The sequence below is a fragment of the Symphalangus syndactylus genome, chromosome 17, assembly GCF_028878055.3.
Source record: "Symphalangus syndactylus isolate Jambi chromosome 17, NHGRI_mSymSyn1-v2.1_pri, whole genome shotgun sequence".
Lineage (NCBI taxonomy): Eukaryota > Metazoa > Chordata > Mammalia > Primates > Hylobatidae > Symphalangus > Symphalangus syndactylus.
The window spans coordinates 23,811,330-23,839,015 of NC_072439.2; the positions used below are offsets into that span (position 1 = coordinate 23,811,330).

Consider the following 27,686-nt stretch of genomic DNA (forward strand, 5'->3'; position numbering starts at 1 on the left):
TTCATCAAAAGACAGGCACAAGAATGTTCCTAGCAACACTGCTCTAGGCAGCCCAACTGCAAACAACCCAAATGTCTATCAACACCAAGATGTGGCAATAAATTGTGGCTCAGACAACGGTGGATACCACTCAGATACTGTGATACCATGTACATTCACTGGCTGGCTGTCACAAATGTAACACTGAGTGACAGAAACCAGACACACATACACAAAATAGACACAGTGTGATGCTGTAGTCTATGAAATTCAAAACCAGGCAGAGCTCAGGCTGTGAGAAGTAGGACAGGGTTCCTTTGGGGGTACTAACTGGGAGGGGAATGGGGGTTTGGAGAGGCTAGCCAGGTTCTGTTTCCTGCCTGGGTGTGTCCACTCTTCGATAGGTTATCAGGCTGTGTCCTCATCATGTAGGCTCTTTTCTTTTTTTTTGAGACAGAGTCTTGCTCTGTCGCTCAGGCTGGAGTGTAGTGACTCGATCTCAGCTCACTGCAACCTCTGCCTCCCAGGTTCAAGCAATTCTCCTGCCTCAGCCTCCTGAGTAGCTGGGATTACAGGCATGTACCACCACGCCTGGCTAATTTTTGTATTTTTAGTAGAGACAGGGTTTCCCCACGTTGGCCAGGCTGGTCTCAAACTCCTGACCTCAAATTATTATCCACCCATCTTGGCCTGGCCATTTTTTTTTTTTTTTTTTTGAGACGGAGTCTCGCTCTGTCACCCAGGCAGGCTGGAGTGCAGTGGCACCATCTCGGCTCACTGCAACCTCCGCCTCCCAAGTTCAAGTGATTCTCCTGCCTCAGCCTCCCAAGTAGCTGGGATTACAGGTGCACGCCACCATGCCCGGCTAATTTTTGTATTTTTAGTAGAGATGGGGTTTCACCATGTTGGCCAGGCTGGTCTCGAACTCCCACCTCCGCCTCTTAAAGTGCTGAGATTATAGGCGTGAGCCACTGCGCCCGGCCATGTGGGCTCTTAACACGTGCTGTATGTCTATAAAAGTTGAAAACAAAACAGGAGGGTTTATGTAATGAAAAGCCACAGGACGCAGCCAGTCCTGCTCCCGAGAGCACAATGCTTAATCTTTTTCAGCTACCTTCCCTGATGGCTCCCAGCTCCGTATCACACAGCTGCACGCCAGCTCCGGCCTTATCAGCGGGAGCAGACGCCACCTGCCGATGCCCTGTCTGGACGGATAAGGATCTTGCTCGCTGGTTCCGCTGCTCTCCTGGGTGCCCTCTCTAGTCTTACACGTGGCGCTTACAGCTTTCTTTTGTGTTTTATCTGTCACTCACAGGAGGGGGAGTGTCGCCTGTCAAGCTCTAAGTAAGAGGTCCTGCGGAGTGAGGTGGGCGGGTGGGTGCAGCAGCTGGTGGGCGCCCTACCTGGCTTCTGGCGTTCCATGGTGCTCTCCTGGCTGGTCAGGCCGCCGGAAGAGGAGTCACCGCTGGACGTCCCATCGTGGCTGAAGTGGGGATCAAGAGATAGCAGGGGGTGTGGGGCAGCCGTGTACCTGCAGGGGACGAGAAGAGACGTGCCCAGGGTGAAAGACTAGCCTGTATCGAAAACCACCTGAGCCTGAGCCTAAGCCTTGCTCACCAGTGGATTTTAGACACACGGGAGGCTCCGCTGTGGATGAGAGAGAGAAAGCAGTTAGGAAGGCTGGATGAGTAAGCCCGGAAACGCGCTATTAGCTGCGGGTCCGGGATGAGAGTCTCGCCTGGGAAGACTGCCAGGCAGCTGGTGGCGGCGGAGCAAGGCGGGTTCCTAAGGGAAGGAGGGGGCAGAGGCCGCTTGGGCCGACAGCCCTACCCCTGGGCTCCTCTCAGGGGTCCTGTTTTCTGGCTGTGACATGGGGTGAATGTCCCCAGCAGCTACTGCCCCAGGCCTCTCTCGGGCTGCCTTGCTCTGCTGGAGACAGCAGGTTGGGAAGCATTCATGGGTGTAGCAGGCCCTGAGTTGGGCAACTGGGGCTTCAAACCTCACCATGGCTTCTTGCCTAGACAGATGCAGCCACTTCCTAGCCCACAGCCTCAGTTTCCTTAGCTGTCAAGAGGCGATAACAGTAGGTCCTTCTTCTGAGGACTGAAGGATGCCCCATCATGCCCAGTGTTTAGGCAGGGGCTGACTCCTGACACATGGTCACTTGGGACACCAGGCTAATGGGCTAGAACTCTGTGTGTTCTACCACGCCCAGCTCACGAGGTAACATTTTCTTTTTTTTTTTTTTGAGACGGAGTCTCGCTCTGTCGCCCAGGCTGGAGTGCAGTGGCGCAATCTCGGCTCACTGCAAGCTCTACCTCCCGGGTTCACGCCATTCTCCTGCCTCAGCCTCTCCGAGTAGCTGGGACTACAGGCGCCCGCCACCACGCCCGGCTAATTTTTTTTTGTATTTTTAGTAGAGACGGGGTTTCACCGTGGTCTCGATCTCCTGACCTCGTGATCTGCCCGCCTCGGCCTCCCAAAGTGCTGGGATTACAAGCGTGAGCCACCGCGCCCGGCACGAGGTAACATTTTCTACCTCACAGAGTTGGGGAGTGGATGGAATAAAGTTATCCCCTAGACAGAGGTCCTCCTGGAGGCCAGCTTCACACACCCACAGGCAAGGCTAGGATTTGGTGGTAGAAGGCTCTCACTGTGCCCTCCTGTCCCAGTGGCATTCTCTATTTTTTTTTTTTTTTTTGAGATGGGGTCTTGCTCTGTCAACCAGGCTGGAGTGCAGTGGCACAATCTCAGCTCACTGCAACCTCCACCTCCTGGCTCAAGTGATCCTCCCACTTCAGCCTCCTGAGTAACTGGTACTATAGCTGCATGTTACCATGCCCAGCTAATTTTTAGTATTTTTTGTAGAGATGGGTTTCACCATGTTGCCCAGGCTGGTCTTGAACTCCCGGGCCCAAGCGATCTGCCTACTTCAGCTTCCCAAAGCGCTGGGACTACAGATGTGAGCCACCACGCCCGGCCCACCATGGGGTGAATCTTGTAGACACTTCCTAATGTTCAGTCCTCCTTGGATCACAGCCGGTCGTGGTACAAAGTCTTCTCTCTGTCTGAGGCTGGTTCAGAGACAGGCCTGTGACACAATTTTGGCTGATGAGACACGAAGGGAGGTGAGAGTTATTAAGATGCCCACAAAACATTCCAGTTCTCCACTTCCAAATAGATGGCAGGACACACTTCCAAGTCTCTTGAGACTGGCTGGAGTCATGTGACCAGCGCTCGTAGCTGAGCTGTCAGGGAAGTAACCTGGAGTTGCTGGCTGCCTGGGGAGCCTGGGTCCTGAGAGGTCCCTGCCAACCAGCAGTGGAACTGCGGAGGAGCTGAGAAATAAACGTTGCTGATTTAAGCCACGGAGACTTTCAGGTGTCTGTTACCCAGCACCGTCTGACTGAAATCGGGTAAGTCTGCCCAGAGGCTTCTGGGAAATCTCCTTGCTCCTAAGAGGGATGACAAGAAAAGATGGCCCCTTGGCCGGGCGCGGTGGCTCAAGCCTGTAATCCCAGCACTTTGGGAGGCCGAGGCGGGTGGATCACGAGGTCAGGAGATCGAGACCATCCTGGCTAACACGGTGAAACCCCGTCTCTACTAAAAAATACAAAAAAAAAAATTAGCCGGGCATGCTGGCGGGCGCCTGTGGTCCCAGCTACTCGGGAGGCTGAGGCAGGAGAATGGCGTGAACCCAGGAGGTGGAGGTTGCGGTGAGCCGAGATCGCGCCACCGCACTCCAGCCTGGGGGACAGAGAAAGATTCCGTCTCAAAAAAAAAAAAAAAAAAAAAAAAAAAAGAAAAGATGGCCTCTCTTCGCCCTCCAGATGCTGCTGGGTCCAGATTTAACATCATAAGCTGCTGCTGCCCTCTTGCTACCAGTCTGCAGGTGAGACCCACTCTGATGGTGGAAGAGAGGAGGCAGAAGGAATCTGGCCCTTGATAATGTGGTCAAGACGCTGGGTTCACCCTCCCTGGAACCTGCCCTGCTCCTGAGCTTCCTTTTCTGTGAGACAACAAATTCCTACAATGTTTGAGCCAAATTTTGGTTACTTCAGCCAGAAGCACCTCACTGACACAGGCCCTGTGCTCTGAGGGAGTTACTGAGCCTCCATTAATAATGTTGATATTAGCCAGGTGTGGTGGCTCACGCCTGTAATCCCAGCACTTTGGGAGGCCGAGGCAGGCAGATCACTCGAGCTCAGGAGTTCGAGACCAGCCTGGCCAACACGGCAAAACCCCGTCTCTACTAAAAATACAAAAATTAGCCAGGTGTGGTGGTGTGTGCCTGTGACATCCCAGCTACTTGGGAGGCTGAGGCAGAAGAATCAATTGAACCCGGGAGGCGGAGATTGCAGGTTGCAGTGAGCCAAGATTGTGCCACTGCACTCCAGCCTGGACGACAGAACAAGACTCCATTTCAAAAAAAAGAAAAAAAGTGTTGATATTGCAATTCCCTGGCTGGCTCCTGGCATCTGTACTTTCAACTTGGGAGGATCTGGTGGGGGGAGGTGAAGTGATAAACTGGGACCCCCCAAGATGCCAAAGAGGAAGTAACTGACTTATCCAGGGTCACTCTGCCAGCTCAAAGCCAGGACTGTCTTTACAGGGACCCTGCTCTAACCCCCTGGCTTCAACGCCCTGAGCACAGTAGAGGGGTGTTTCAAGGGGCACTGCACTCTCTGAAAACTCAACTCTACTCACTTGCCAGGAAAAAACACACCATCCTCCCTGCCCTCAACCAGACCTTGACCTCTGACACCTCCAGGAAAGGAAGACAGAGCCCAAACACAGGTAGTACGAAACGTGAATTCTTACTTTTCTCAATGTCTGAGGGCCCAGTTTCCAGCAATCAAAGGGATTTTACAAAAGCAACTCTGACTATAAGCAATCTTCACCTTACTAGCTGACTTCACACCTGGCTAGCTGCCTGGTAAAATGTGGCTCCATCCTTGCTGGAGATCGGAGTGTTGATGCACTTACTCAGTTTTCCCAAAAAGTCGCTGTGAAATCCTCAGCACTCAGGAAAAATGGACAGGATGAGCCCGGGGAGAGCGGAAAGTCTGAGTGGCGGATGCTGCAGGCTGCTCCCCATAACTAGCCTCTCCTTCCTCCTTGGTAACAGAATCCCAACTGTATCTGGGGCAGCAATGAGACTGGATCACCAGACTACATGTCCCAGGATCCCTTGCAGCTCTGGCCAATGAGATAAAAGTGGAGGCGCCACACGTGACTTCCAGCCTCGAAGCTTCCTCCTGAGTGTGCTGTGGGTGCCTTTGCCTCACCGCCTCCTCAAGGCTACAGCTTGAACAGCCACTTTGAACCAGGAGGCAAAAGGCCAAGGACAGCAACACATCAAGGAGGGGGGGCCTGGTTTCCCGTCAATGTGGGGAAAGGCACAATCTTGTCAGAACCACTATTTTGTGTACTATGCAGCCAAACCTAATCATAATACATAGACCCTCCTCTTTAGTTTACCTTGTTTCATCTCTCAGCTACTTTCCCCAATCAGACAACCTGTACTTTATCCAACCATGTACTTCTCTTGCTAACAAGACTTTTTTTGTTTTTTTGGGACGGAGTCTTGCCCTATTGCTTAGGCTGGAGTGCAGCAGTGACGAGAACTTCCGCTTCCAGGGTTCAATCGATATTCTCTTGCCTCAGCCTCCCAAGGGAAGACAGGCATGCGCCAAGATGCCAAGCTAATTTTTGTATTTTTATTAGAGATGGGGTTTCACCATATTGGCCAGGCTGGTCTCAAACTCCTGGCCTCAAGTGATCTGCTTGCACCTGCCCACCTCGACCTCCCAAAGTGCTGGGATTACAGGTGTGAGCCACTGTGCCCCACCCAACTAACAAGACTTTTTATTATCCCAATGTAAACTGACCTATGTTGACCATTCATTGGGATGCTGAATATATTCCATTTGGGACCATGTCTATCACTGTCCAATTTTGGTCAAACTGATTGGAAATCGGGACATTCCAGCATCTCATCACACACAGCTCTGGGGAAACATCCCTGGCAGAAGAGAAGATCAAACTGCTGTCTTTAACTTCATCTGAGTAATTTTAAAGTACTTATCTCTTCTTGGAAGATAACTCACTTTATAAAGGGTTTGGTGTTTTGGGATGAGCTGACTAGCTATGGTTTCAGGTGTCTCCAGGCAGAAGCTGGAGGTACTGACTCTGGGGAGGTACCTTACAGGGAGCAGGGTTGGGCTATGGGACGCTGGCTTGAGCTTCCCTCTTGGCCACAGAGGAAAGCACCAAGACAGACAGGACTGTGGGCAGCAGCCTCACCGGGAGGAGAGCTCCAGCCTGCTCTGTCAATCTCCTACATCAGCCGATGGAACAATAGACAGGTGAATGACAGGATGCCTGGGCAAAATGATGGTCAGATGATGTAGCCTTGTTGGCTGCCACCCCAGCAGCCATCACCTCCGTTCCTGCTTGCCCAGATTCCACTCTGGCAGCCAGCCTTCTGTCACGTGACTTGAGTAAATCCTCACAGTTAACACAGCCACAGAGGTGCAATGTGACCTTGCCAGGGGTTGAGGGGTGGGCAAGTGATCCAGTTCCTTCCCCCTTTTTTTTTTTTTTTGAGATGGAGTCTTGTTCTGTCACCCAGGCTAGAGTGCAGTGGTGTGATCTCAGCTCACTGCAACCTCTGCCTCCCGGGTTCAAGTGATTCTCCTGCCTCAGCCTCCCAAGTAGCTGGGACTACAGGCGCCTGCCACCGTGCCCGGCTAACTTTTGTATTTTTAGTAGAGACGGGGTTTCACCATCTTGGCCAGGCTGGTCTCGAACTCCTGACCTCATGATCCACCCGCCTCAGCCTCCCAAAGTGCTAGGATTACGGGCTTGAGCCACCGAGCCCGGCCCCTTCCCTCTTAATTAATTATTTTGGGACAGAGTCTCACTCTGTCACCCAGGCTGGAGTGCAATGTCACATACCTGGCTCACTGAAGCCTTGACAGCCCGGGCCCAAGCAATCCTCCCACCTCAGCCTCCCAAAGTGCTGTGTCAGGGTCAGCCCTCTGGAACCATAGTCCTGGGTTCTCATCTTGGCTCTGTTACGTCCTGGCAGAGTGACCTTAGCCAAGCAAATTCACCTCACTGAGCTGTAGTTTCCCTCTGTAAAATGAGGGTAATTAAACTACCCACCTCAAGGAGTTGCTGGGAGGACTCACTGAGATCATGTGTATAGATCAATGGAACCCAGAAACAGATCCACACAAGGATATCCAATTAATTCTGCACTCCCTCATTTTTGCCTTAAGGAACAAAAGCAGTACAGTGGAGTGGGGGTAACCTTTTCAATAAATAGCGCTGGAGTAAATCAGACAACCATAGGCAATAAAGGAACCTCAACCTAAACCTCTCACCTTACACAAAAATTAAAACAAACAAAACTCAAAATGGATCATGGACTTAAATGTAAAAGTAAAATTTCCAGAAAAAAACACGAGAAAATCTTCAGGACCCAGCACTAAGCAGAGTTCTTAGACAACACCAAAAACCTGATCCATAAAATAAAATTAAAAAAAAAGATAATTTGGGCCTTATCAAAATAAAAAACTTAGGCTGGGTGTGGTGGCTCATGCCTATAATCCCAGCACTTTGGGAGGCCAAGGCAGGAGAATCACTTTAGCCCACGAGTTTGAGACCAGCCTGGCCAACATGGCGAAACCCTGTCTCTACTAAAAATACAAAAATTAGCTGGGAGGGTTGTGTGTACCTGTAATCCCAGCTTCATGGGAGGTTGAGGCATGAGAATCGCTTGAACCTGGGAGGCAGAAATTGCAGGGAGCCGGGATGGCACCACTGCACTCCAGCCTGGGCAACAGAGCAAGACTCCGTCTCAAAATAAATAAATAAATAAATACATAAAAATAAAAAATAAAAAACTTTTGTTCTATGAAAGACCCTGTAAAAAAGACAAGCTAAAGGCTGGGAGGAAATATTTGCAAATCGCATATCTGACAAAGGACTTGTATTTAGAACGTCCAAACAACTCTCAGACACTGAACACCATCACATCCAATTAGAAGATGCACAAAAGACACGCACAGGCACTTCACTGAAGAGGATACAGGGTTGGCAAATAAGACATGAAAAGGTGTTCAATATCGTTAGCCATTAGGAACATGCAAATTAAAATCACAGTGAGATATCACTGCACACCTATCAAAATAGCTCAAATGAAAAACAGTGACAACGCCAAATGGTGAGGATGTGGAGACCCGGATCACTCACGCTCTGCTGGTGGGAATGTAAAATGATACAGACACTCTGGAAAACAGTTTGGCAGTTCCTTTTCAAACTAAAAATGGACTTACCATACGGTAAGCAATTGTACTCCTGGGCATTTATCCCAGAGAAATGAAAACGTATTTTCATGCAGAAACCTGTATGCCTGAATGTACATGTTCACCGCATGAATATTTATAATAGCCAAAACTCGGAAACTACCCAAATGTCTTTTTAAATTTTTTTTAAATATATTTTTAATATTTTAAAAAACTTTATTTCAACCCAGTATCACAGATTCAAAGTGCCCTGAATATGCACTCCCCCAAATGTCTTTTGATGGGTGAGTGGTTAAACTGTGATATATCTAGACCACGGAATAAACAGCATAATGAATGAACTAGAGACTCGCGACAACGCGGATGAACCTTAAGGATATTCTGCTGAGTGAAAAAGACAACCTCTGAAGCATACGTACATACGATTCCTTTTATCTAACACTCATCATGAAATAAGAATAATTAAAAGACAGGTTGGGTGTGGTGGCTCACGCCTGTAATCCTAGCACTTTGGGATGTCCAGGTGGGAGGATGGCTTGAGGCAAGGACTTCAAGATCAGTCTTGGCAACACAGCGAGACCTTGTCTCTGTGAAAGAAAAATTGGCTGGGTGTGGTGGTGCATGCCTGCAGTCCTAGCTAATTGCAAAGCTGAGATGGGAGGACTGCTTGGGCCCAGGAGAGTGAGGCTTCAGTGAGCTACATGATCGTGCCATTGCACTCCAGCCTGGCTGACAGAGTGAGACTTTGTCTCCAAAAAAAAAAAAAAAGAGCCTCAGAACAGATGAATGGTGAATGGTTGCCAGGGGTTAGGCATGGGGGGAAGAGATGGGTGTGGCTATAAAAGGGTAGCATGAGGCACCTCGTGATGGTTACACAACACTTCACATGTGATAAAATTGCACAGAGCTACAGACACACACACACAAATGAGTGCATGTATAACTGGTGAATTCTGAATAAGCTGTAGGCCTGTACCCATGTCAACCTCTTGCTTTGATATTGCGTTATAACCATACAAGATGTTAACAATAGGGGAGGCTGCGTGAGGGGTTCAGGTTCGCAAGACCTCCCTGTATGTTTTTTTTTTTTTTTTTTTTGAGACGGAGTTTTTGCTCTTGTTGCCCAGGCTGGAGTGCAGTGCCACAGTCTTGGCTCACTGCAGCCTGCACCTACCAGGTTCAAACGATTCTCTCGCTTCAGCCTCCTGAGTAGCTGGGATTACAGGCGCGTGCCACCACACCCAGCTAATTTTTTGTATTTTTAGTAGAGAGGGGGTTTCATCATGTTGGCCAGGCTGATCTCGAACTCCTAACCTCAGATGATCCACCTGTCTCAGCCTCCCAAAATGCAGGGATTACAGGCGTGAACCACTGTGCCCGGCCACCTGTATTTTTTTTTGGCAACTTCCTGTGACTCAATAATTATTACAAAATAAAAAGTTAAAAGAAAATAATAAGGGGCGATACCAAAACTTTAGGGGAAAAAAACAACAACAACAGTTCCCAAGAACTTTCGGTAACACCACTGCCACCATCTTTGTTACTGGTGAGTCACTCTGACTGCCATTTCCAACCTCAGCCCCTGCTGTCACCTGGGTGCCCCCACACCCCATGTCCCGCACACACCCGATTCGTCTCTGATTCTCCTGTGTTTCACAGCATCCTGCTTGTTCATGTCTGTGGCCTTTGCTCTGTTTGGAATGACTTTTTCTCTCCTCTCTGTGGCAGACTCCTGTTAGTCCCTCAAAGTTCTGTTCAGATGTCACCTCCTCCAGGCAGCCAGCCTAGACCTCCAGGGCTGGGCTGTGTTCCCTCTTCCTCTATTAGAGTGCTCATCAGAGTGCACGTGGTTTTTACGATCCTCTCCAACACAGTCAGCAAGGGCTGACTACAGAACCCCCTCGTAATTGAGTATCTCAAATACTCCTCCTGACATGCCAGAAAGCTCTTGAGACCCTTTGCTGAATGAAAGCTGAATGAAAGCTGAATGGTGGCTACTAGAAGAAGAAAGAGTAGGCATGTTTCTCCAATTGAACAAGAGGCTTAGAATCTAACAATGGATGACTGTGGCGACTCTCAGAGAATGGTCCCTGGTGCAGCACCCCGAACCTACCAGGTCAGAAATTTGGGGCCCAGGACCAGTAATCTGTATTTTAACAAGTCCTCCTCTGGGTGATTCCAATGCCTGCTAAAGATTGAGAACCACTGGTTTGGTGGCCTGATCCCTGGTCTTAAGGCAGGTGGTTTCATTTTAACAAACCCACTCACTCCATCTTTTCACCCAATATATACCAAAGATCAGCCATGTGTCGGACTCTGTACTATGTGATGGGAGGTCTTGAAGAGCACGCTTACGCTCTCTGTCTCTCTCTCGCTCTCTTACAGGTGCACATACATGCACGTGTGCAAGCACACACACTCTTAGCTGGCTAATAAGGATGGAGAGTCTCAAGGCCACGGTCAGGAAATACACAGGGAATTGGGGGGCAGTGCCTTGCCTCAAGAGGGAGCTCCAGAGAAGGGTTCTGGAGAGGGTCACAGAAGCTCGAGTTGATAGGATGGGGGGAGTGTGGGCGAGGAGTGTGAAGCATATTCAGGCCAAGGAAGGAACACCATCAAGGCTCTGAAATACAGACAGTCCCCCTAGGAAGCTGGGAGTGGCCAGTGTGGCTGAAGTGTGGCACTGCACGAGACTCGCAGGGGCCTTGGTGGCCACAGGGAGGGGCCCAAGCTGTGTCCTGAGGGCTCTGGGAGTGGTGGGAGGTTTGGAGCAGGGGACAGGCATGTTCACATATAGAAAGATCTGGCCGGGTGCGGGGCTCACACTTGTAATCCCAGCACTTTGGGAAGCTGAGGCGGGCGGATCACTTGAGGCCAGGAGTTTGAGACGAGTCTAGCCAACATGGTGAAGATCCGCCTCTACTAAAAATACAAAAATTAGCTGGGGGTGGTGGCAGGAGCCTGTAGTCCCAGCTACTTGGGAGGCTGAGGCAGGAGAATCACTTGAACCCGGAAGGCGGAGGTTGCAGTGAGCTGAGATTGCGCCACTGCACTCCAGTCTGGCGACAGAGTGGTCTCAAAAAAAAAAAAAAAAAAAAAAAAGATCCCTCTGGCTGTTGAGTGGAAGGTAGACCAGAGGAGGTGAGATGAAGGCTGGAAGCCCACTGTGGTGGCCTGGGCAAGAGAGCAGGGAAAGGAGGAGGGGGTGAGTGACAGAGATGCTCAGGAGGAGGACCACTGCAGGGAGAAGGAGGAAGGGGACATTCACAGGATGAGGCCCATGGCTCAGGCCCAAGGACTGGGATTGATGTGGCTGCCCCTGAGACAGGGACCTGGGGGCAGAGGAAGAACAGAGGGCATGAGGGCTGAAGGCAGCTGGGGAATAAGCTCAGCCAGAGCCAGAACCTGAAGGGCCTTGAATGCCAAGTTTATCCTGAGGGCACTGGGGAGCCATGGAGGGTTTGGGGAGATCTCTCAGGCTGCCAGGTTGCAGATGGACGCAAGTGGGCAGAACTGAAGCTTGAAAGATCTCGAAAACTGGGTAATGCTGGCAGCCTGGTCCTAGGGGTTTAGGGCTGGAGAGAGTCAGATGCATGGCTGTGCTGGATGGTGGATGCTCTTGCTCGACAGGTGTCAAGAGAACAGCAATCAAAATTCTGCTGCAAGGAAAACCAACAATGGGTCCTGTCCAGCCTGGCCCAGTTTCGCTCCAAAACATGAGACATAACCACCCCATGGGGCTCCTCTGAGGACCTTCAGGGGTCCAGAAACACCATAAAATGGCAAATAGAATTGTGGGGGTGTACATTTGCTGGGGAAGAAGGAGCCACAGCTTTCATCAGATCCCTTAACATGAAAAGAATGGAGAGAGGCTGACCTTTCTGGGGATGGCTTGTATCTCACGTAGGTGGCCGAGCCGGGGGTGGAGAAGCTCCCAGAAGGCTGTCGGTAGGGAGGGACTCTGTCGGCCCCTGCTGGTGATACTGTGTAAGGGGTTTCTGGGAAGCTGACAGGCCTGGAAGGAGAAAGGGGAGGAAGGAGGCAGAGGGTGAGTGGGAGGGTACCTCTGCCCTGGGAGGATGGACGGACGGACGGACGGACAGACCGACCGACCAACCTTTCCCCGGCCCAGCCACATCCCTTCTGCTATTCATTGCTCAGAATGAAGGGGAGGAGGCTGAGCACAGGGCAAGAGAAGCTGGGATGCCCCTGGGCCTCCTCTTCCCGGATCCACTGCGGCTGCCCCCCACCCACAGCTTCTGCAGGCTGCTCAAGACCGTACTCGCCTCTGCCCCCCAGGGACAAGATGTCTCTCTGCAAGTTGGATTCCTTCAATTTTTGGAAAATTTTCTTTTTATCTTTTAACATATAGTATCTTCAAAAGAGTATCTGTAAGTTATATTTGTCATCATCATAAAACGAACTCCCTGAAGCTACCACCCAACCCCAGGACTAGAACGGTGGTGCTAACATCTACCCGTGGGCTTCCCCACTTCCCATTTCCCTGCCTCCTCCAGGAAGAAATCACTGTCCTGAATTTTGTGCTTATCAGTCCCTTCACCTTAAAAATAACAGAATTTTATTTTATTTTCAGAAATAAGGTATTGCTCAGTCTGGAGTGCAGTGGTGCAATCACAGCCTCCAACTCCTGGGCTCAAGCCATCCTCCCACCTCAGCCTCTTGGGCAGCTGGGACCACAGGTGTGCATCACGCCTGGCTAATTTTTAATAAATGTTTTTTATAGAGCCAGGGTTCTGCTATGTTGCCCAGGCCCTCTAACTCCGGGCCTCAAGCAATGCTCCTGCCTTGACCTCCCAAAATGTTAAGATTACAGGCGTGAGCCACCGTGCCCAGCCAAAAAAGCAGAGCTTTAATCGTCTACTTAGTATAGTGGATTTCTAACCCAGAGCTCCCCAGTACTGGGTCCCCAAACAAGAGGCCCACGGTGAAAGCTGAAGGGAAGGAGGGAGGGAGGAACAAGGGAGACATAAGGATAAGAAGGAAGGTCAAAAGCCTGAGGCGAGGAAGAGGATGGAGAAAATAGTGCAGAGAGGGAGGGGCAGAGGATGGGTGTGGGCTGGTGGGGGTTGGGAAATGTGCGTCCCCCAAGCAGGTGCTTACCTCTTGCTGTGCAGTGGCTGGGACTCCCGGGAGGGGACTATGGGGGTCTGTTTTGGGGGCCGGCTGAGGGACTGGGCATGGCCGGGAGTGGTTGGAGTGGCCCACTTGGAGGCTGGTAGAGAGTTATGGGATGCGGGCCCGCTCCACTGCCAGGGAGCATTGCTGCGGTAGGGGGGCCGGCCCCCAGGAGTGACGCTTTCCTGTTCCGTCTTGGGCTCCGAGGTATTCATGTCATAGGTCTCCGGCCAACCCCTGGGGAGAAAAACTGCATTACTCAGAAAGGCCCCAGCCCACCAACACGCGGGCCTGCTGTCTAGGCTGGGATTTCCTGGCCCAATATAAACTGGGATGGCCTATTTTTTTTTTTTTTTTTTTTTGAGACAGAGTCTTGCTCTGTCGCCCAGGCTGGAGTACAGTGGCACGATGTTGGCTCACTGCAACCTCTGCCTCCTGGGTTCAAGCGATTCTCGTGCCTCAGCCTCCTGAGTAGCTGGGACTACAGGCAAGCGCCACTACGCCCAGCTAAGTTTTGTATTTTTAGTAGAGAAAGGGTTTCACCATGTTGGCCAGGCTGGTCTCGAACTCCTGACCTCAGGTGATCCACCTGCCTCGGCCTCCCAAAATGCTGGGATTATAGGAGTGAGCCGCTGCGCCCGGCTGGGGATGGCCTATTTTAAAAGTTGAGTGAATACTCCTTAAAATGGCCTGAAACTTACCAGCACAGAGTCTTCAACCAGCACAGGACCCAACACAGGGACTCCGACTGCCTGGCCCTTTCCACCTCATCTCCTCTTCCCTCCTCCCACTCGAATTCTCTGTTCCCTCCCCTCGCTTCTACCTGACCCAGGCCACACGGCTGCCAGTGTCCTCGACGGACCTGCCTGGCCGCCCTTAGCGGTACTCAGGGCCAGAAAGGCAGATGTCCTCAGAATCAAAGGACAGTAACTGCCTTGTTCCAAAGAAACTTAAAGGCAGCTGGAAGAGGAGCAGGTGACCTACTTTGCAGGGTGGTTAAAAAAAAAAAAAAGCCATGAAATCCACAACCTTGAAATAGATGCAGAGAGACCTGTGACTCCCCCTAGACCAGGCTGGCACATGCACCACGGTGCTCCTGGCTTGAGGTGGGGAGATCTGCCGGCTGGGCTGGCATTCTCCACTGCCACTGCAGCACCGCATGGGAGGGGTCCCCGAGCCGTGCTCATGAAATCCACCTCCTGGCAGCTGTGAGAGCTGAGCTCAGAAGAGCCTTCAGCCTGGAAGCTCCCATGCCCCTATCGAGCTGAACATTCTGAGTTCCCTGGAGCCACCCGGTTCATGGCCACCCAGCAAAAGATCTGGTGGATAAGGTGGTTCAGAGGCTGCTGTGGTCTGGATATGTGTTCCCCCAAAAGTCATGTGTTGGAAACTAAATCCCCAATGCCACTGTTGGGAGGTGGGGCCTAGTGGGAGGAGCTTAGGGCAGAGCCCTCATGAATGGATGAATGCCGCTATAGAAAGGGCTTGCAGGAGTGGACTCTCTCTCTTCTGCTCTTCTGCCGTATTTGGACGTGGCGTTCCTGTCCTCCAGAGGTCACAGCACTCAAGGCACCATCACGGAAGCAGAAAGACCAGGCCCTATCCTGCCGGTGCCTGGATCTTGAACCTGCAGCTCCCACAACTGTGAGAAATGTATTTCTGTTCTTTATCCGTTATCTGATCTCATGTATTCTGTTGTAGCAGCACAAAACAGACTAAGACAGAGGTGGATGCGCTCTGGCACCCAGGGCCTGACACACCGCACCCCTCGGTAGCGCCATGGCTGGAACTGACATTGGCAGTGTCTTCTGGCTGTCCCTTTGGATTGGCAGCTGCCAATGTCTCACCAAGCACCAGGTGAGGAACAATAACAATATTAATGTCTATCAGAGCTTGTAGACATGCCACGCCCGGGCAGAGGTGGGGACAGGTACCATCACTGTCTCCAGGCAGTGCACACCTGCCATTCCTGTCTGCCTGGTGTCTCTCCCCACACCCACTCTCCTGATAACAGGTCTTTGTTAATATGGGCTCTGGGTGGGGCTGATCCCACTTCTTGGCTCCAGGTATGAGCATGTGACCCAGGCCTGACCAATTAGAAGCTTTCTCCAAGCCCCTACCCTGACACAATGACTAGCACAGGACTACAGGTGTGCGCCACCACACCCAGCTAATTTTTGTATTTTTAGTAGAGATGGCATTTCACCATATTGCCCAGGCTGGTCTCGAATGCCTGACCTCAAGTAATCCATCCTCCTTGGCCTCCAAAGTGTCGGGATTACAGGCGTGAGCCACCACACTCAGTTCTTTTTTCTTTTCTTTTCTTTTTTTTTTTTTTTTTTTTGAGATAGAGTCTCGCTTTGTCACCCAGGCTGGAGTGCAGTGGTGCGATCTCGGCTCACTGCAACCTCTGCTTCCCAGGTTCAAGTGATTCTCCTGCCTCAGCCTCCCGAGTAGCTGGGATTACAGGCATGTGCCACCATGCCTGGCTAACTTTTGTATTTTTAGTAGAGATGGGGGTTTCATTGCATCGGCCAGGCCGGTCTCGAACTCCTGACCTCAGGTGATCTGCCCACCTTGGCCTCCCAAAGTGCTAGGATTAGAGGCATGAGGCACTGCGTCCTATTCTGGAACTGTTTTGAAAGCCATTAGGGAAAAAGATCTATTTCCACGGGGGATGCTGGGTTGAGGGGACCTAAGTTCAGAGCTCGGGGAGGCGGAGGCAGGAGACTGACTGAGAATGACAGCAAACATGGAAAGGTAAACAAGGGACAGAGACTCCTGGTGAGGGTGTCTGAGTCCCTGGATATGGCCGTGACTAAATGCTGTCCCATCTCCTAGTCTTGTCGGGTATGTGAGCCAGTGAAGACTCTTTTGCTGCGCCATGTTTCAGTCTGTTCTGTTGCTGGTACAGAGTCCTGATCAGTACATCGCCTTTTAAAGACAAGTAGACTGAGGCACAGAGAAGTTAAATAACCCATCCAAGGTCAAACAGCCAGTAAGAAGCAGAAGCTGGATTTAAATATTTAGAACGTTGACTCCAAAGCCCACAACTTTAACCACCATGGACAATGGCCCCACCATACAGTGGTTTGGGAGCCAGTGGGTAGATTTCTTATGTCCTTGACTTTTCCTTTAGTTACTTTTTTTTTTTATTTGAGATGGAGTCTGACTCTGTTGCCCAGGCTGGAGTGCAGTGGCGTGATCCTGGCTCACTGCAACCTTCGCCTATCGGGTTCAAGCAATTCTCATGCCTCAGCCTCCTGAGTAGCTGAGACTACAGGTGCCTGCCACCACGCCTGGCTAATTTTTGTGTTTTTAGTAGAGATGGGGTTTCACCATGTTGGCCAGGCTGGTCTCAAACTCCTGACCTCAAGTGATGCATCTGCCTCGGCCTCCCAAAGTGTTGGGATTACAGACATGAACCACCGTGCCTGGCCTTTTCCCTTAGGTACTGATGGCTTCATCTTGGGCTAAGAGCCCCTGGGTACGACCTCAAAGAGAAAAACACAACTCAGTCTGAGATGGGAGGATCACTTGATCCCAGGAGTTCAAGGCCAGCCTGGACAACACAGCAAGATCCTGTCTCCAAAAAAATAATAACTAATTAATAATAATAATTAAAATATAAAGAGGAAAATATTATTCAATCACTTTGAAGGCAGCATGGGCTGGGCACAGTGGCTCACACCTATAATCCCAGCACTTGGGAGGAAGAGACGAGAGGATCACTTGAACCCAGGAGTTCTAGATCCCGTCTCTTAAAAAAAAAAAATATGGGCTGGGCGCAGTGGCTCACGTCTGTAATCCCAGCACTTCGGGAGGCCGAGGTGGGTGGATCACCTGAGGTCAGGAGTTCAAGACCAGCCTGGCCAACATGGTGAAACCTCATCTCTACTAAAAATACAAAAATTAGCCAGGCATGGTGGCACGTGCCTATAATCCCAGCTACTAGGGGGGCTGAGGCAGGAGGATTGCTTGAACCTGGGAAGCGGAGGTTGCAGTGAGCTGAGATCATGCCACTGCACTCCAGCCTGGGCAACAGAGCGAGACTCCATCTCAAAAACAACAACAACAACAATAAAAATGAAGGCAGCATGCAGCATGGAGCGGTACAGAGCCAGGGCTGCGGGGCCAGATGGCTGATTCAGATTCTAGCCCCGTTATCACCTACATGGGTGTGGGTGAGGAATTCTCTTCTCAGAGCCTCAGTTTCCTAATCTGTAAGATGGGGCTGGCTGTGAGCATTCTCTGAGGGTCAGCAGAGTCTGCATATGACAAGTGCTTAACAAATCAGAGCTGATGCAGTTGCCCCCTCCGGTGATTCTAAGGACAGTTTACCTGCTTTTCCCACAAACCGAAGCAAAAGCCTCATTTCCACTTTCTGAAATCTAACCAAACCACCTTGGGGCTCTGGAAAAGATTCTACCCCAGCTCCTCCTGGATCTTGCCTTCCCCAGTGATCTGAAAATGATCATCATCTAGATCATCAAGAGCTCAGCAAATAATGAGGATTCCTGGGCCCCATCCCAGATTACACGCATCAGAATCGCCCGAGGCAGGGCCCAAGGATCTGCATTTGACTGAGCTGCCTGTGATGATGCTGATACACAATAACATTTGAGAAGGCCTGCTTCATTTATTGATTAAAAATAATTTTTTTTTGAAACGGAGTCTTGCTCTGTTACCCTTGTTGGTGTGTAGTGGCGCAGTCTCAGCTCACTGCAATTTCCACCTCCCGGGTTCAAGTGATTCTCCTGCCTCAGCCTCCTGAGTAGCTGGGATTACAGGCGCCCGCCACCACACCCGGCTACATTTTGTATTTTTAGTAGACACGGGGTTTCACCATGTTGTCTAGGCTGGTCTCGAACTCCTGACCTCAGGTAATCTGCCTGTCTCGGCCTCCCAAAGTGCTGGGATTACAGGTATGAGTCACTGCGTCTGGCCCTTGAATTGTTTTTAAGGATTAAAAAGACATAACATGCATCCCTGTCTCCCAATCCCATCCTCCAGTTTCAACTACCAGAAGCAACCACTGCTCCCACTTTCTTATGCTTTTTTTTTTTTTTTTTTTTTTTTTTTTTGAGACAGAATCTTGCTCTGTCGCCCAGGCTGGAATGCAGTGGCGCGATCTCACACCACTGCACTCTAGCCTGGGCAAGGAGAGTGAAACTTCGCCTGAAAAAAGAAGAAAAACAAAACAAAGCAAAAACAAACAAACAAAAAACCCAAACAAAACTCCAGCCTCTGGCCTGGGGGTAGGAGGAAGACGCCGTGCATTCTCCTCGGTGTCTGAGAGCATGGGGTCGGTGTGCAAGCCATGCGGCCTGGCGGTGGCAGCCAGGGCACTTCTGTCCCGTCCTCACTGCTCCCCTCAGAGCTCACTACAACAGAAATTTGAGCCAGGGTTGCATCAACAGGCTGGGGAGAGCCCAGAGCCGGGGTCATCAGCTCTGCAAATGAGGTCAGCTACACACCTCTGCATTTGAAGAACAACAAAAACCACCCAAGTCCTGACCCACGCCCACCCCTGCAAATGGGAGATCCTGTTTCCAGCAGCTGCCTTATAAAGGGAGCAAGAGGGAATGTCTTCATCCTGAAAAGGGCAGGGAGAAGAACTCGTCTGTCTGGTTGCACTCTTCCTGGCCCTGTCTCCCCAAAGCTAGAGAACTGCAGACTTTTCTTTGCCTTTCAGTTTGTCCCTACCTGCATGTTTGGGGTGAGAGTCATGCGACGGGCAGGCTGGCTTATCGTGTGCACCCGTGGGAGTGTGTGGAGAAGGGTGCATGTCCTTCCCCGAGGAGCATAGCCACCAAGGCACTTGCCTGTGGGGTTATCTGGCCTTGACTTGCCCCTGCAGAGATCTAAGCAGGTGTGGCTGGGCTGTGGCTCCGGGCAGAGTAGGAAGGCGGCAGGAGAAGAGGGCTGGGAACGGGAGACACCCGGGGCATGACTGGAGTCCTGAGGCTGAGCCATCCAGGATGTGGGTAGGGGTGGCCACACCCTCAGGTTCAGGGTTTAGGGCTGCCCAGAACTGTCCCCCACCAAGTGGAGAGAGAGCAAGCACGACTCAGGAAGGTGAGGGTGGGGACATCACTCGCATGCCTGTGTATTAATAGCTTGTGATGGCTTTCAGAGGCTGTAGAGTATAATGGAGACAGGCCGACCTGGATTTGCATTTTGCTTTGCTGCTTACCAGCTGTGCAACTCTGCAAAGTGACTTGTCCGTCCTGGGCCTCGGTTTTCTCGTCTATAAAGCAGAGATCACACCAGCCCTGGTGTGAGCCCAGCAAGGTCATATGTGAATGTGGCACTCATCGTCACCTCATCTTGTGCCCTCCTCTTAGATGAATCTGCTGCAGCCACGCAGGTCCTCTTTCTGGTCTGTGTCCAAGCCGAGGGCCTTTGCCCTCACCTTCGGGCCTTCCCGGACCACCCTGTCCAATGTGGGTTATGTGCCCTTTACAGTCCTCACATCCAGTATCTTTGCGCCAGTGTCTCTCGAGCGCCTCCTATAGGCCAAGTACTGTCCCACGTGTTTTTTTTTTTCCTGAACCGGAGTCTAGCTCTGTCATCCAGGCTGGAGTGCAGTGGTGCGATCGGCTCACTGCAACCTCTGCCTCCTGGGTTCAAGTGATTCTTCTGCCTCAGCCTTCTGAGTAGCTGGAACTACATGTGCACGTTACCAAGCCCGGCTAATTTTTGTATTTTTAGTAGAGACGGGGTTTCACCATATTGGCCAGGCTGGTCTCAAACTCCTGACCTCATGATCCACCTGCCTTGGCCTCCGAAAGTACTGGGATTACAGGCATGAGCCACCGAGCCTGGCTTTTTTTTTTTTTTTTTTTTTTTTTTTTTTTTTGAAAGCTTGAGTGCAGTGGTGTGATCACAGCTCACTGCAGTCTCAACCTCCTATCTCACCCTGAGTAGCTGAGACTACATGCATGTGCCATCACACCTAGCTGATTTTTAAAAATTTGGGCTGGGTGCAGTGGCTCATGCCTGTAATCCCAGCACTTTGGGAGGTCGAGGCGGGCGGATCACATGAGGTCAGGAGTTTGAGACCAGCCTGGCCAACACGGTGAAACCCTGTCTCTGCTAAAAATACAAAAATTAGCTGGGTGTGGTGGTGCATGTCTGTAGTCCCAGCTACTTGGGAGGATGAGGCAGAAGAATCGCTTGAACACAGGAGGCGGAGCTTGCAGTGAGCTAAGATCATGCCACTGCACTGCAGTCTGGGCAACAAGAGTGAAACTCAGTCTCAAAAAAAAAAATTTTGTTGTAGTGGCGAGGTCTTGCTATGTTGCCTAGGCTGGTCTTGAACTGCTAGGCTCAGGTGATCCTCTGGCCTCGGCCTCCAAAAGTGCTGAGAGCCACCAGCACTCACAGTCACAAGTCATTCACTGGGTCTGGCCTGTCCTACGTGCTTTACAAGTTGGATCTCCTTCAACTTCACAAACGCTCTTGTGGAAAGGACGTTATTGTCCTTGTTTTACAAATGAGGAAGCCGGGCACAGGGTGGTGAGGCCACTTCCCTAGGGTCAAAGGTAACAAGCGGAAGAGCTGGGATTCAAACCTAGACAGCCTGCCTCTCCTGCTGTGCTCTCCTGCCTCCCCACTCTGTGATCTGAAATCATCTCATTCATTTACTTCTTTACTGTTTGTCTCCCCTGACCCATTGGGGCCTCACTCCATGAGGCCAAGCCCTCGGCTGTCCTCTGTGCACTGTTTCCAGAGCTAAGAACATGGCGCGTCTCTCTCATTGGTCACTTCTGGAGGTTGCTAGGGACCAACTCATTATTCTGAAAACTGTATTTATCTTGTCTTCTCTGTACAAATTATACCTCAGGGTAACTAAACGGTTACTGAAAGAAAGCTCTTTTTAGAAGCATTCCAGCCAATATATGAAGAAGGAACGACAGAATGAAGATGGCACTCGTCTGCAAACCATCATGAAATGACGGATCTAGGCAGCGCCTAGCAGTGGCTGCTGGGCTGTGAAACAGGATTGATGGGGACGTGTAGTGACGGCCAGGTGCCGCTGTCTGAAGTCTCTGCTTGCCCTTAGTGTCACTTGCAGGGGGACACCAGGCACGCCGTGCCTTTTCACAGATGCATACCTAGGAGTGCTGCGGCCGAAACACATCCCACTGGGGCCGGAGCAAGCTTCCATCTTTGACCCTAGTTTACAGAAAATACCAGTGGTGGAGCAATAGGCTAAAGGACACCATGGGGAGGCCGCCAGCTAAAGACAGGAAGGGGGAAGCTCTAAGGACAGGTAACCTGTTTTCTTTCCAAAATAAACTGCAAGGAAAAGGCCAGGCGCGGTGGCTCACGTCTGTAATCCCAGCACTTTGGGTGGCTGAGGTGGGTGGATCACCTGAGGTCAGGAGTTCAAGACCAGCCTGGCCAACATGGTGAAACCCCATCTCTACTAAAAATACAAAATTTAGCCAGGTGTGGTGCTACACACCTGTAATCCCAGCTACTCAGGAGGCTGACACAGGAGAATCGCTGGAACCCAGGAGGCGGAGGTTGCAGTGAGCCAAGATTGCGCCACTGCACTCCAGCCTGGGTGACAGAGCGAGACTCTGTCTCAAAGCAAAAAAAAAAAAAAGGGCCTCAAGAGATATATCAATCAAATGCAATAGGAGAATTTTTTTTTTTTTTTTTTGAGATGTAGCTTCGTTCTTGTTGCCCAGACTGGAGTGCAATGGCACGATCTCGGCTCACCGCAACCTCTGCCTCCTGGGTTCAAGCAATTCTCCTGCCTCAGCCTCTCGAGTAGCTGGGATTACAGGTATGCGCCACCACACCCGGCTAATTTTGTATTTTTAGTAGAGACAGTGTTTCTCCATATTGGTCAGGCTGGTCTTGAACTCCTGCCTGGTGATCTGCCCACCTCGGCCTCCCAAAGTGCTGAGGTTACAGGCGTGAGCCACCGCACCCGGCCAATAGGAGAATTCTGATGAACAACTGTTTAAAAAAACAAAGAGATGAGGTCTCCCTCCGTTGCCCAGTCTGGAATGCAGTGGCACAATCATGGCTCCCTGCAGCCTCAACTTCCTGGGCTCAAGTGATCTTCCCACCTCAGCCTGAAAATAGCTGGGGCTACAACTGCATTATTTTTTTTTTCTCCTTTAGGCAGAGATGCAGAGATGGGGGTCTCACTGTGTTGGCCAGGCTGGTCTTGAACTCCTGGCCTCAAGTGATCTTCCCACCTCAGCCTCCCAAAGTGTTACGATTATAGGTGTGAACCCAGTCTAGATAGTTGACACTAAGAAATTGCTGTTGGCTGGGCACAGTGGCTCATGCCTGTTAACTCCAGCACTTTGGGAGGCTGAGGTGCGTGGATCACGAGGTCAAGAGATTGAGACCGTCCTGGACAACATGGTGAAACCCTGTGTCTACTAAAAATACAAAAATTAGCTGGGCGTGGTGGCATGTGCCTGTAGTCCAAGCTACCTGGGAGGCTGAGGCAGGAGAATCGCTTGAACCTGGGAGGCAGAGGTTGCAGTGAGCCGAGATCGCGCCAATGCACTCCAGCCTGGCAATAGAGCGAAACTCCATCTCAAAAAAAAAAAGGAAAGAAAAAGAAATACTGTTAAGGCCAGGTGTGGTGGCACAAGCCTGTAATCCTGTCACTTTGGGAGGCCAAGGCAGGTGGATCACTTGAGGTCAGGAGTTTGAGACCAGCCTGGCCAACATGGGGAAACTCTGTCTTCTACCAAAAAATACAAAAATTAACTGGGCATGGTGGCACATGTCTGTAGTTCCAGCTACTCGGGAGGCTGAGGCTAAGGCAGGAGAATCGCTTGAACTGGGAGGTGGAGGTTGCAGTGAGCCGAGATGGTGCTACTGCACTCCAGCCTGGGCAACAGAGTGAGATTCCACCTCAAAAAAAATAAAAAATAAAAATCAAACAAACAAAAACAAGAAATACATGAAATTACTGCTAAATTTGTTAGGTGTAATTTTTAAAAAAGGTCTTTATTGTATAGAAGCACATTCCAGGATCTGGAATTGTTTTAGATAATCTAAGGTGACAGGCAAGGCAGAAAGAGGATATGGAGATAATAAAACAAAAAACAAAAAGCTGGTCGCATGTTGGTAAGTGCCCAGAGGGCTCAGTATACTTTTGTTCCCCCCAGTCGGATATTTCCTTTTATTTCTTTTTAACTTTGGTGGGTACATAGTAGGCGTATATATTTATGGGGTATATGATATGTTTTGATACTTGTAATACACTTTATGTTTGAGATGTTCCATTAAAAAATGAAACAGCCTAGGGAGGCTCAGCCCTTTGGGAGGCTGAGGCGGGTAGATCAACTGAGGTCAGGAATTCAAGACCTGTCTGGGCCACATAGTGAAACCCCGTCTCTACTAAAAATACAAAAATTAGCTGGGTGTGGTGGCACGCACCTGTAGTCCCAGCTACTCAGGAGGCTGAGGTAGGAGAATCGCTTGAACCCAGGAGATGGAGGTTGCAGTGAGTTGAGATCACGCCACTGCACTTCAGCCTGGGTGACAGAGCGAGACTCCATCTAAAAAAACAAAAAAACAAAAACAACAAAAGAAAAAAAACAAAATAAATAAGTCACCTACCAGCTTCCCACTGAGCATGGAATAAAACCCAAGCTTCTCTCATGGCCCATGAAGCCCATGCCGCCTGCCTGGTCACCTCTCCGTCCTTTGCTCTCAGCTCTCACTCCTGCTCACTCTGCTGCAGCCACACGGGCCTCCCCATACTCCAGGAACGCACCACCCATGTACACTGGGGAGGCTGTGCCCTGGCCAGCTCCTGTCTGGAGCCTGCTGGCCAGAAAACCACATGGCTGCCTCCCTGTGGAGCCTCCCAGAGTCTTCTTTGCCTGCCTTGTAAGCAGCTCTCCCACCGTGCTGCAGCCCCTTCGTTACTCTGCTTCAATTTCCTTCTGAGACTTAGCACTACCTGATCCTGCAAGACACACCTATTTCTTCACGGTCTGTCTTTCCCTGTGGAACACAAACCGCAAGGGAGCAGGCACTTTGTTGTCGTCACTTTGAACAGAGCTTGCACACTGTAGGGGCTCAATAAACACATTCTGAACAAATGAATGAAGTGTGGGGGGCCCACAGGCAAGCGACTATTAACATCGTATGCTTCATGTAGAAAACGGGAAAAATGAGGCTCTCCCCTCACAGGGCAACTGTGGAGATTAAATGCGATCATGCATATAGGAAGGGCTAAACCAGTAACTGACATACAGTAAGCGCTCTGCGCTCTGTAGATGTGCCCTCCCCCTCCTGTCACCGTTGCCACTATTCCTGCCTAGAAGAGCCTGCCTATCCCCCCTCTATTGGGACCTCAAGTGACAGTGCCAGGGAGGTCTCATACCAGCGATCTGGGAGCTGCCACCCACCACCCGGCTGAAAGGCGGAGGCCCTTACCTCCGGGGCGTGCCGTCCTCGAAAGGCGGGATGATGACCACCTTCACAGTGACAGAGGTGCGCAGCAGGTCGATCATCTGGTCGTGGGTCAATGTGACCACAGCCACCTTGCAGATCTCCACCAGTCGGCTGCCCTGCCGGAGGCCGGCCTGCCAGGCAAATCCGTAGTCCTCGACCTCGGCCACCGTGCCGTCGTACTTCACATGGAAGCCCAGCTGCCCGAGCCCGTTCCGCCGCAGAGTCATGTCCACCGTCTCCCAGCCATTGGTCATCACCTGCAGGCCACAGGCAGGATCGAGCCTCAGAAGCTGCTTGGGTCAGCTCCTCTGGAAGACCCCTGGTCACGTTCCCCGCTTTGAAGCCAAAAACCTGCCTATTCCCATCTATTAATACCTTCCCAGGCGATGGCAGGGGACCCGCAGGGGGAACACGCACCCGGTCCCAGCCCGGCTTCCTGATTTCTGGAGGAGTAATGTGGATATGCGACCCTGTGGCTTCCAACCTTGCAGAGACCATGGCAGTCATGAGCTATGGCTCCAAAGGCCCCGACCTCCCTCCTTCCTGGGGTCAGTGGGATTGCACTTCTTGGCTCCCTTGTGGTTGGGTGGGGCCCTGGAACTTGTTTTGGCCAATGAGTTTCGAGTGGCCCTGGCATGTCCTCTGGGCTGTGGTATTTATTTTATCATTTTATTATTTATTTATTTTTGAGACGGAGACTTGCTCTGTCGCCCAGGCTGAAGTGCAGTGGCATGATCTCAGCTCACAGCAATGTCTGCCTCCTGGGTTCAAGCGATTCTCCTGCCTCAGCCTCCTGAGTAGCTGGGGATTACAAGCGTGTGCTACCACGCCTGGCTAATTTTTGTATTTTTAGTAGAGACGGGGTTTTGCCATATTGGCCAGGCTGGTCTCGAACTCCTGACCTCAGGTGATCCACCCGCCTCCCAAAGTGCTGGAATTACAGGCGAGAGCCACCACACCCGGCCAAACCTGCTTTAAGCCACTATTACTGTATCCTGACTGACACAATGACTCTAACCAAAATACGCAAGGAAGCAGCAGACCAGAAGTACTGGGACCTTTTCTAGGTTGGGAACTCACATTATATTCTTTTACTTCATGACACCATTCTTTTTTTTCTGAGACAGAGTCTCGTTCTGTCGCCCAGACTGGAGTGCAGTAGCGTGATCTCGGCTCACTGCAACCTCCGCCTCCCGGGTTCAAGAGAGTATCCTGCCTCAGCCTCCCGACTATCAGGGATTACAGGCATGCGTCACCATGCCCGGCTAGTTTTTTGTATTTTTAGTAGAGATGGAGTTTCACCATATTTGTCAGGCTGGTCTCGAACTCCTGACCTCGTGATCTGCCCACCTCGGCCTCCCAAAGTGCTGGGATTACAGGCATGAGCCACCACGCCCGGCCTCATGACACCATTCTTGGAGGAAGAAACCCTTTCCCCATCTCCTCCTCAGACCTTCCCCCAACATGGAGCTGACCATACCATGCAGGGCCTGGCCTCCAGGACTCCCTGCTTCACTGGGTGAGATATTCCCCTGGATAATATGTTACCATAAGATCCGAGGACCCACTGAATAGAACCCTGCTCCCTCCCCCCAGCATGCTATTAGGTGATCCCCTCCTCTTCTTGGGATAAAAACAAGATGAACGTAACCAGCTGTGGCTATTAAGCAAGTTGTCAAGAATGCCTGCCCTTTCCTAAAACTGGGTTATGGAAAAGTAACAGGGAATGGCTTACATTTCCTGTGAGGAGTCATCCCCTGGCTAGAAATGGTGCTATGTAACATACCTATCAGAATGCCGGCTTTCATACTTTTCTCACCACCACTGGAAGAAAGGAATAATTTTTTTTTTTTTTTTTTTGAGACGGAGTCTCGCTGTCACCCAGGCTGGAGTGCAGTGGCCCGATCTCAGCTCACTGCCACCTCCGCCTCCCAGGTTCAAGCAATTCTCCTGTCTCAGCCTCCCGAGTAGGTGGGATTATAGGCATTTGCCACCACACCCAGCTAATTTTGGTATTTTTAGTAGAGATGGGGTTTTCCTGTGTTGGCCAGGCTGGTCTCGAACTCCTGACCTCAAGTGATCCACCCATCTCGGCCTCCCAAAGTGCTGGGATTACAGGCGTGAGCCACTGCGCCCAGCCAAGAAAAGGAATAATTTTATGTCACAAACTACTCTACACATTCGTGTTTTACACACACGCCCACAGACACAAATACTCCTTGCAATTCAAATCCATCAGATTCTTTTTTTTTTTTTTTTTGAGACGGAGTCTCGCTCTGTCGCCCAGGCTGGAGTGCAGTGGCGCGATCTCGGCTCACTGCAAGCTCCGCCTCCCGGGTTCACGCCATTCTCCTGCCTCAGCCTCTCCGAGTAGCTGGGACTACAGGCGCCCGCCACCACGCCCGGCTAATTTTTTTTGTATTTTCAGTAGAGACGGGGTTGCACCATGGTCTCGATCTCCTGACCTCGTGATCCGCCCGCCTCGGCCTCCCAAAGTGCTGGGATTACAAGCGTGAGCCACCGCGCCCGGCTGAAATCCATCAGATTCTTGAGTGTGGATAGTAAGAAATAAGCATTTGGATGGTAAAGTACTTACCTGAAAATGTCACTGAATCTGTCTGGTTCCTGATTTGGACGGCGAGAATTTGGAAAGTGGGGGAAACATGTATGACCAAAACAATGCTTCATAAAATAGTCTTATCTTTACTCACTGAGGTGCACTGTGACACTTTTTATTCTTTCCCATCCTATTACTATGGCAGAACCCTCATGAAGGGGATCAGTGCCCATATAAAAGAGGCCTGACGT

At 50.9% G+C, this 27,686-nt stretch overlaps 1 protein-coding gene across 7 annotated transcripts in view; it reads right to left on the reverse strand.

Moving 5' to 3' along the window:
• The window catches only part of SIPA1L3 (signal induced proliferation associated 1 like 3), a 292,121-nt gene that overhangs the window by 51,568 nt on the left and 212,867 nt on the right, over nt 1-27,686 (reverse strand). For 6 of the 7 annotated variants that reach the window (XM_055248054.2, XM_063621131.1, XM_063621129.1 and 3 more), the window contains 4 exons: nt 24,861-25,135; nt 13,416-13,667; nt 12,172-12,309; nt 1,383-1,510 (listed from right to left, as the gene is read on the reverse strand). In XM_055248054.2, coding sequence (XP_055104029.2) covers nt 1,383-1,510; nt 12,172-12,309; nt 13,416-13,667; nt 24,861-25,135 — 793 coding nt within the window. The remainder of the gene's footprint in view (nt 1-1,382; nt 1,511-12,171; nt 12,310-13,415; nt 13,668-24,860; nt 25,136-27,686) is intronic. The other variant, XM_063621132.1, reaches the window with a different exon arrangement.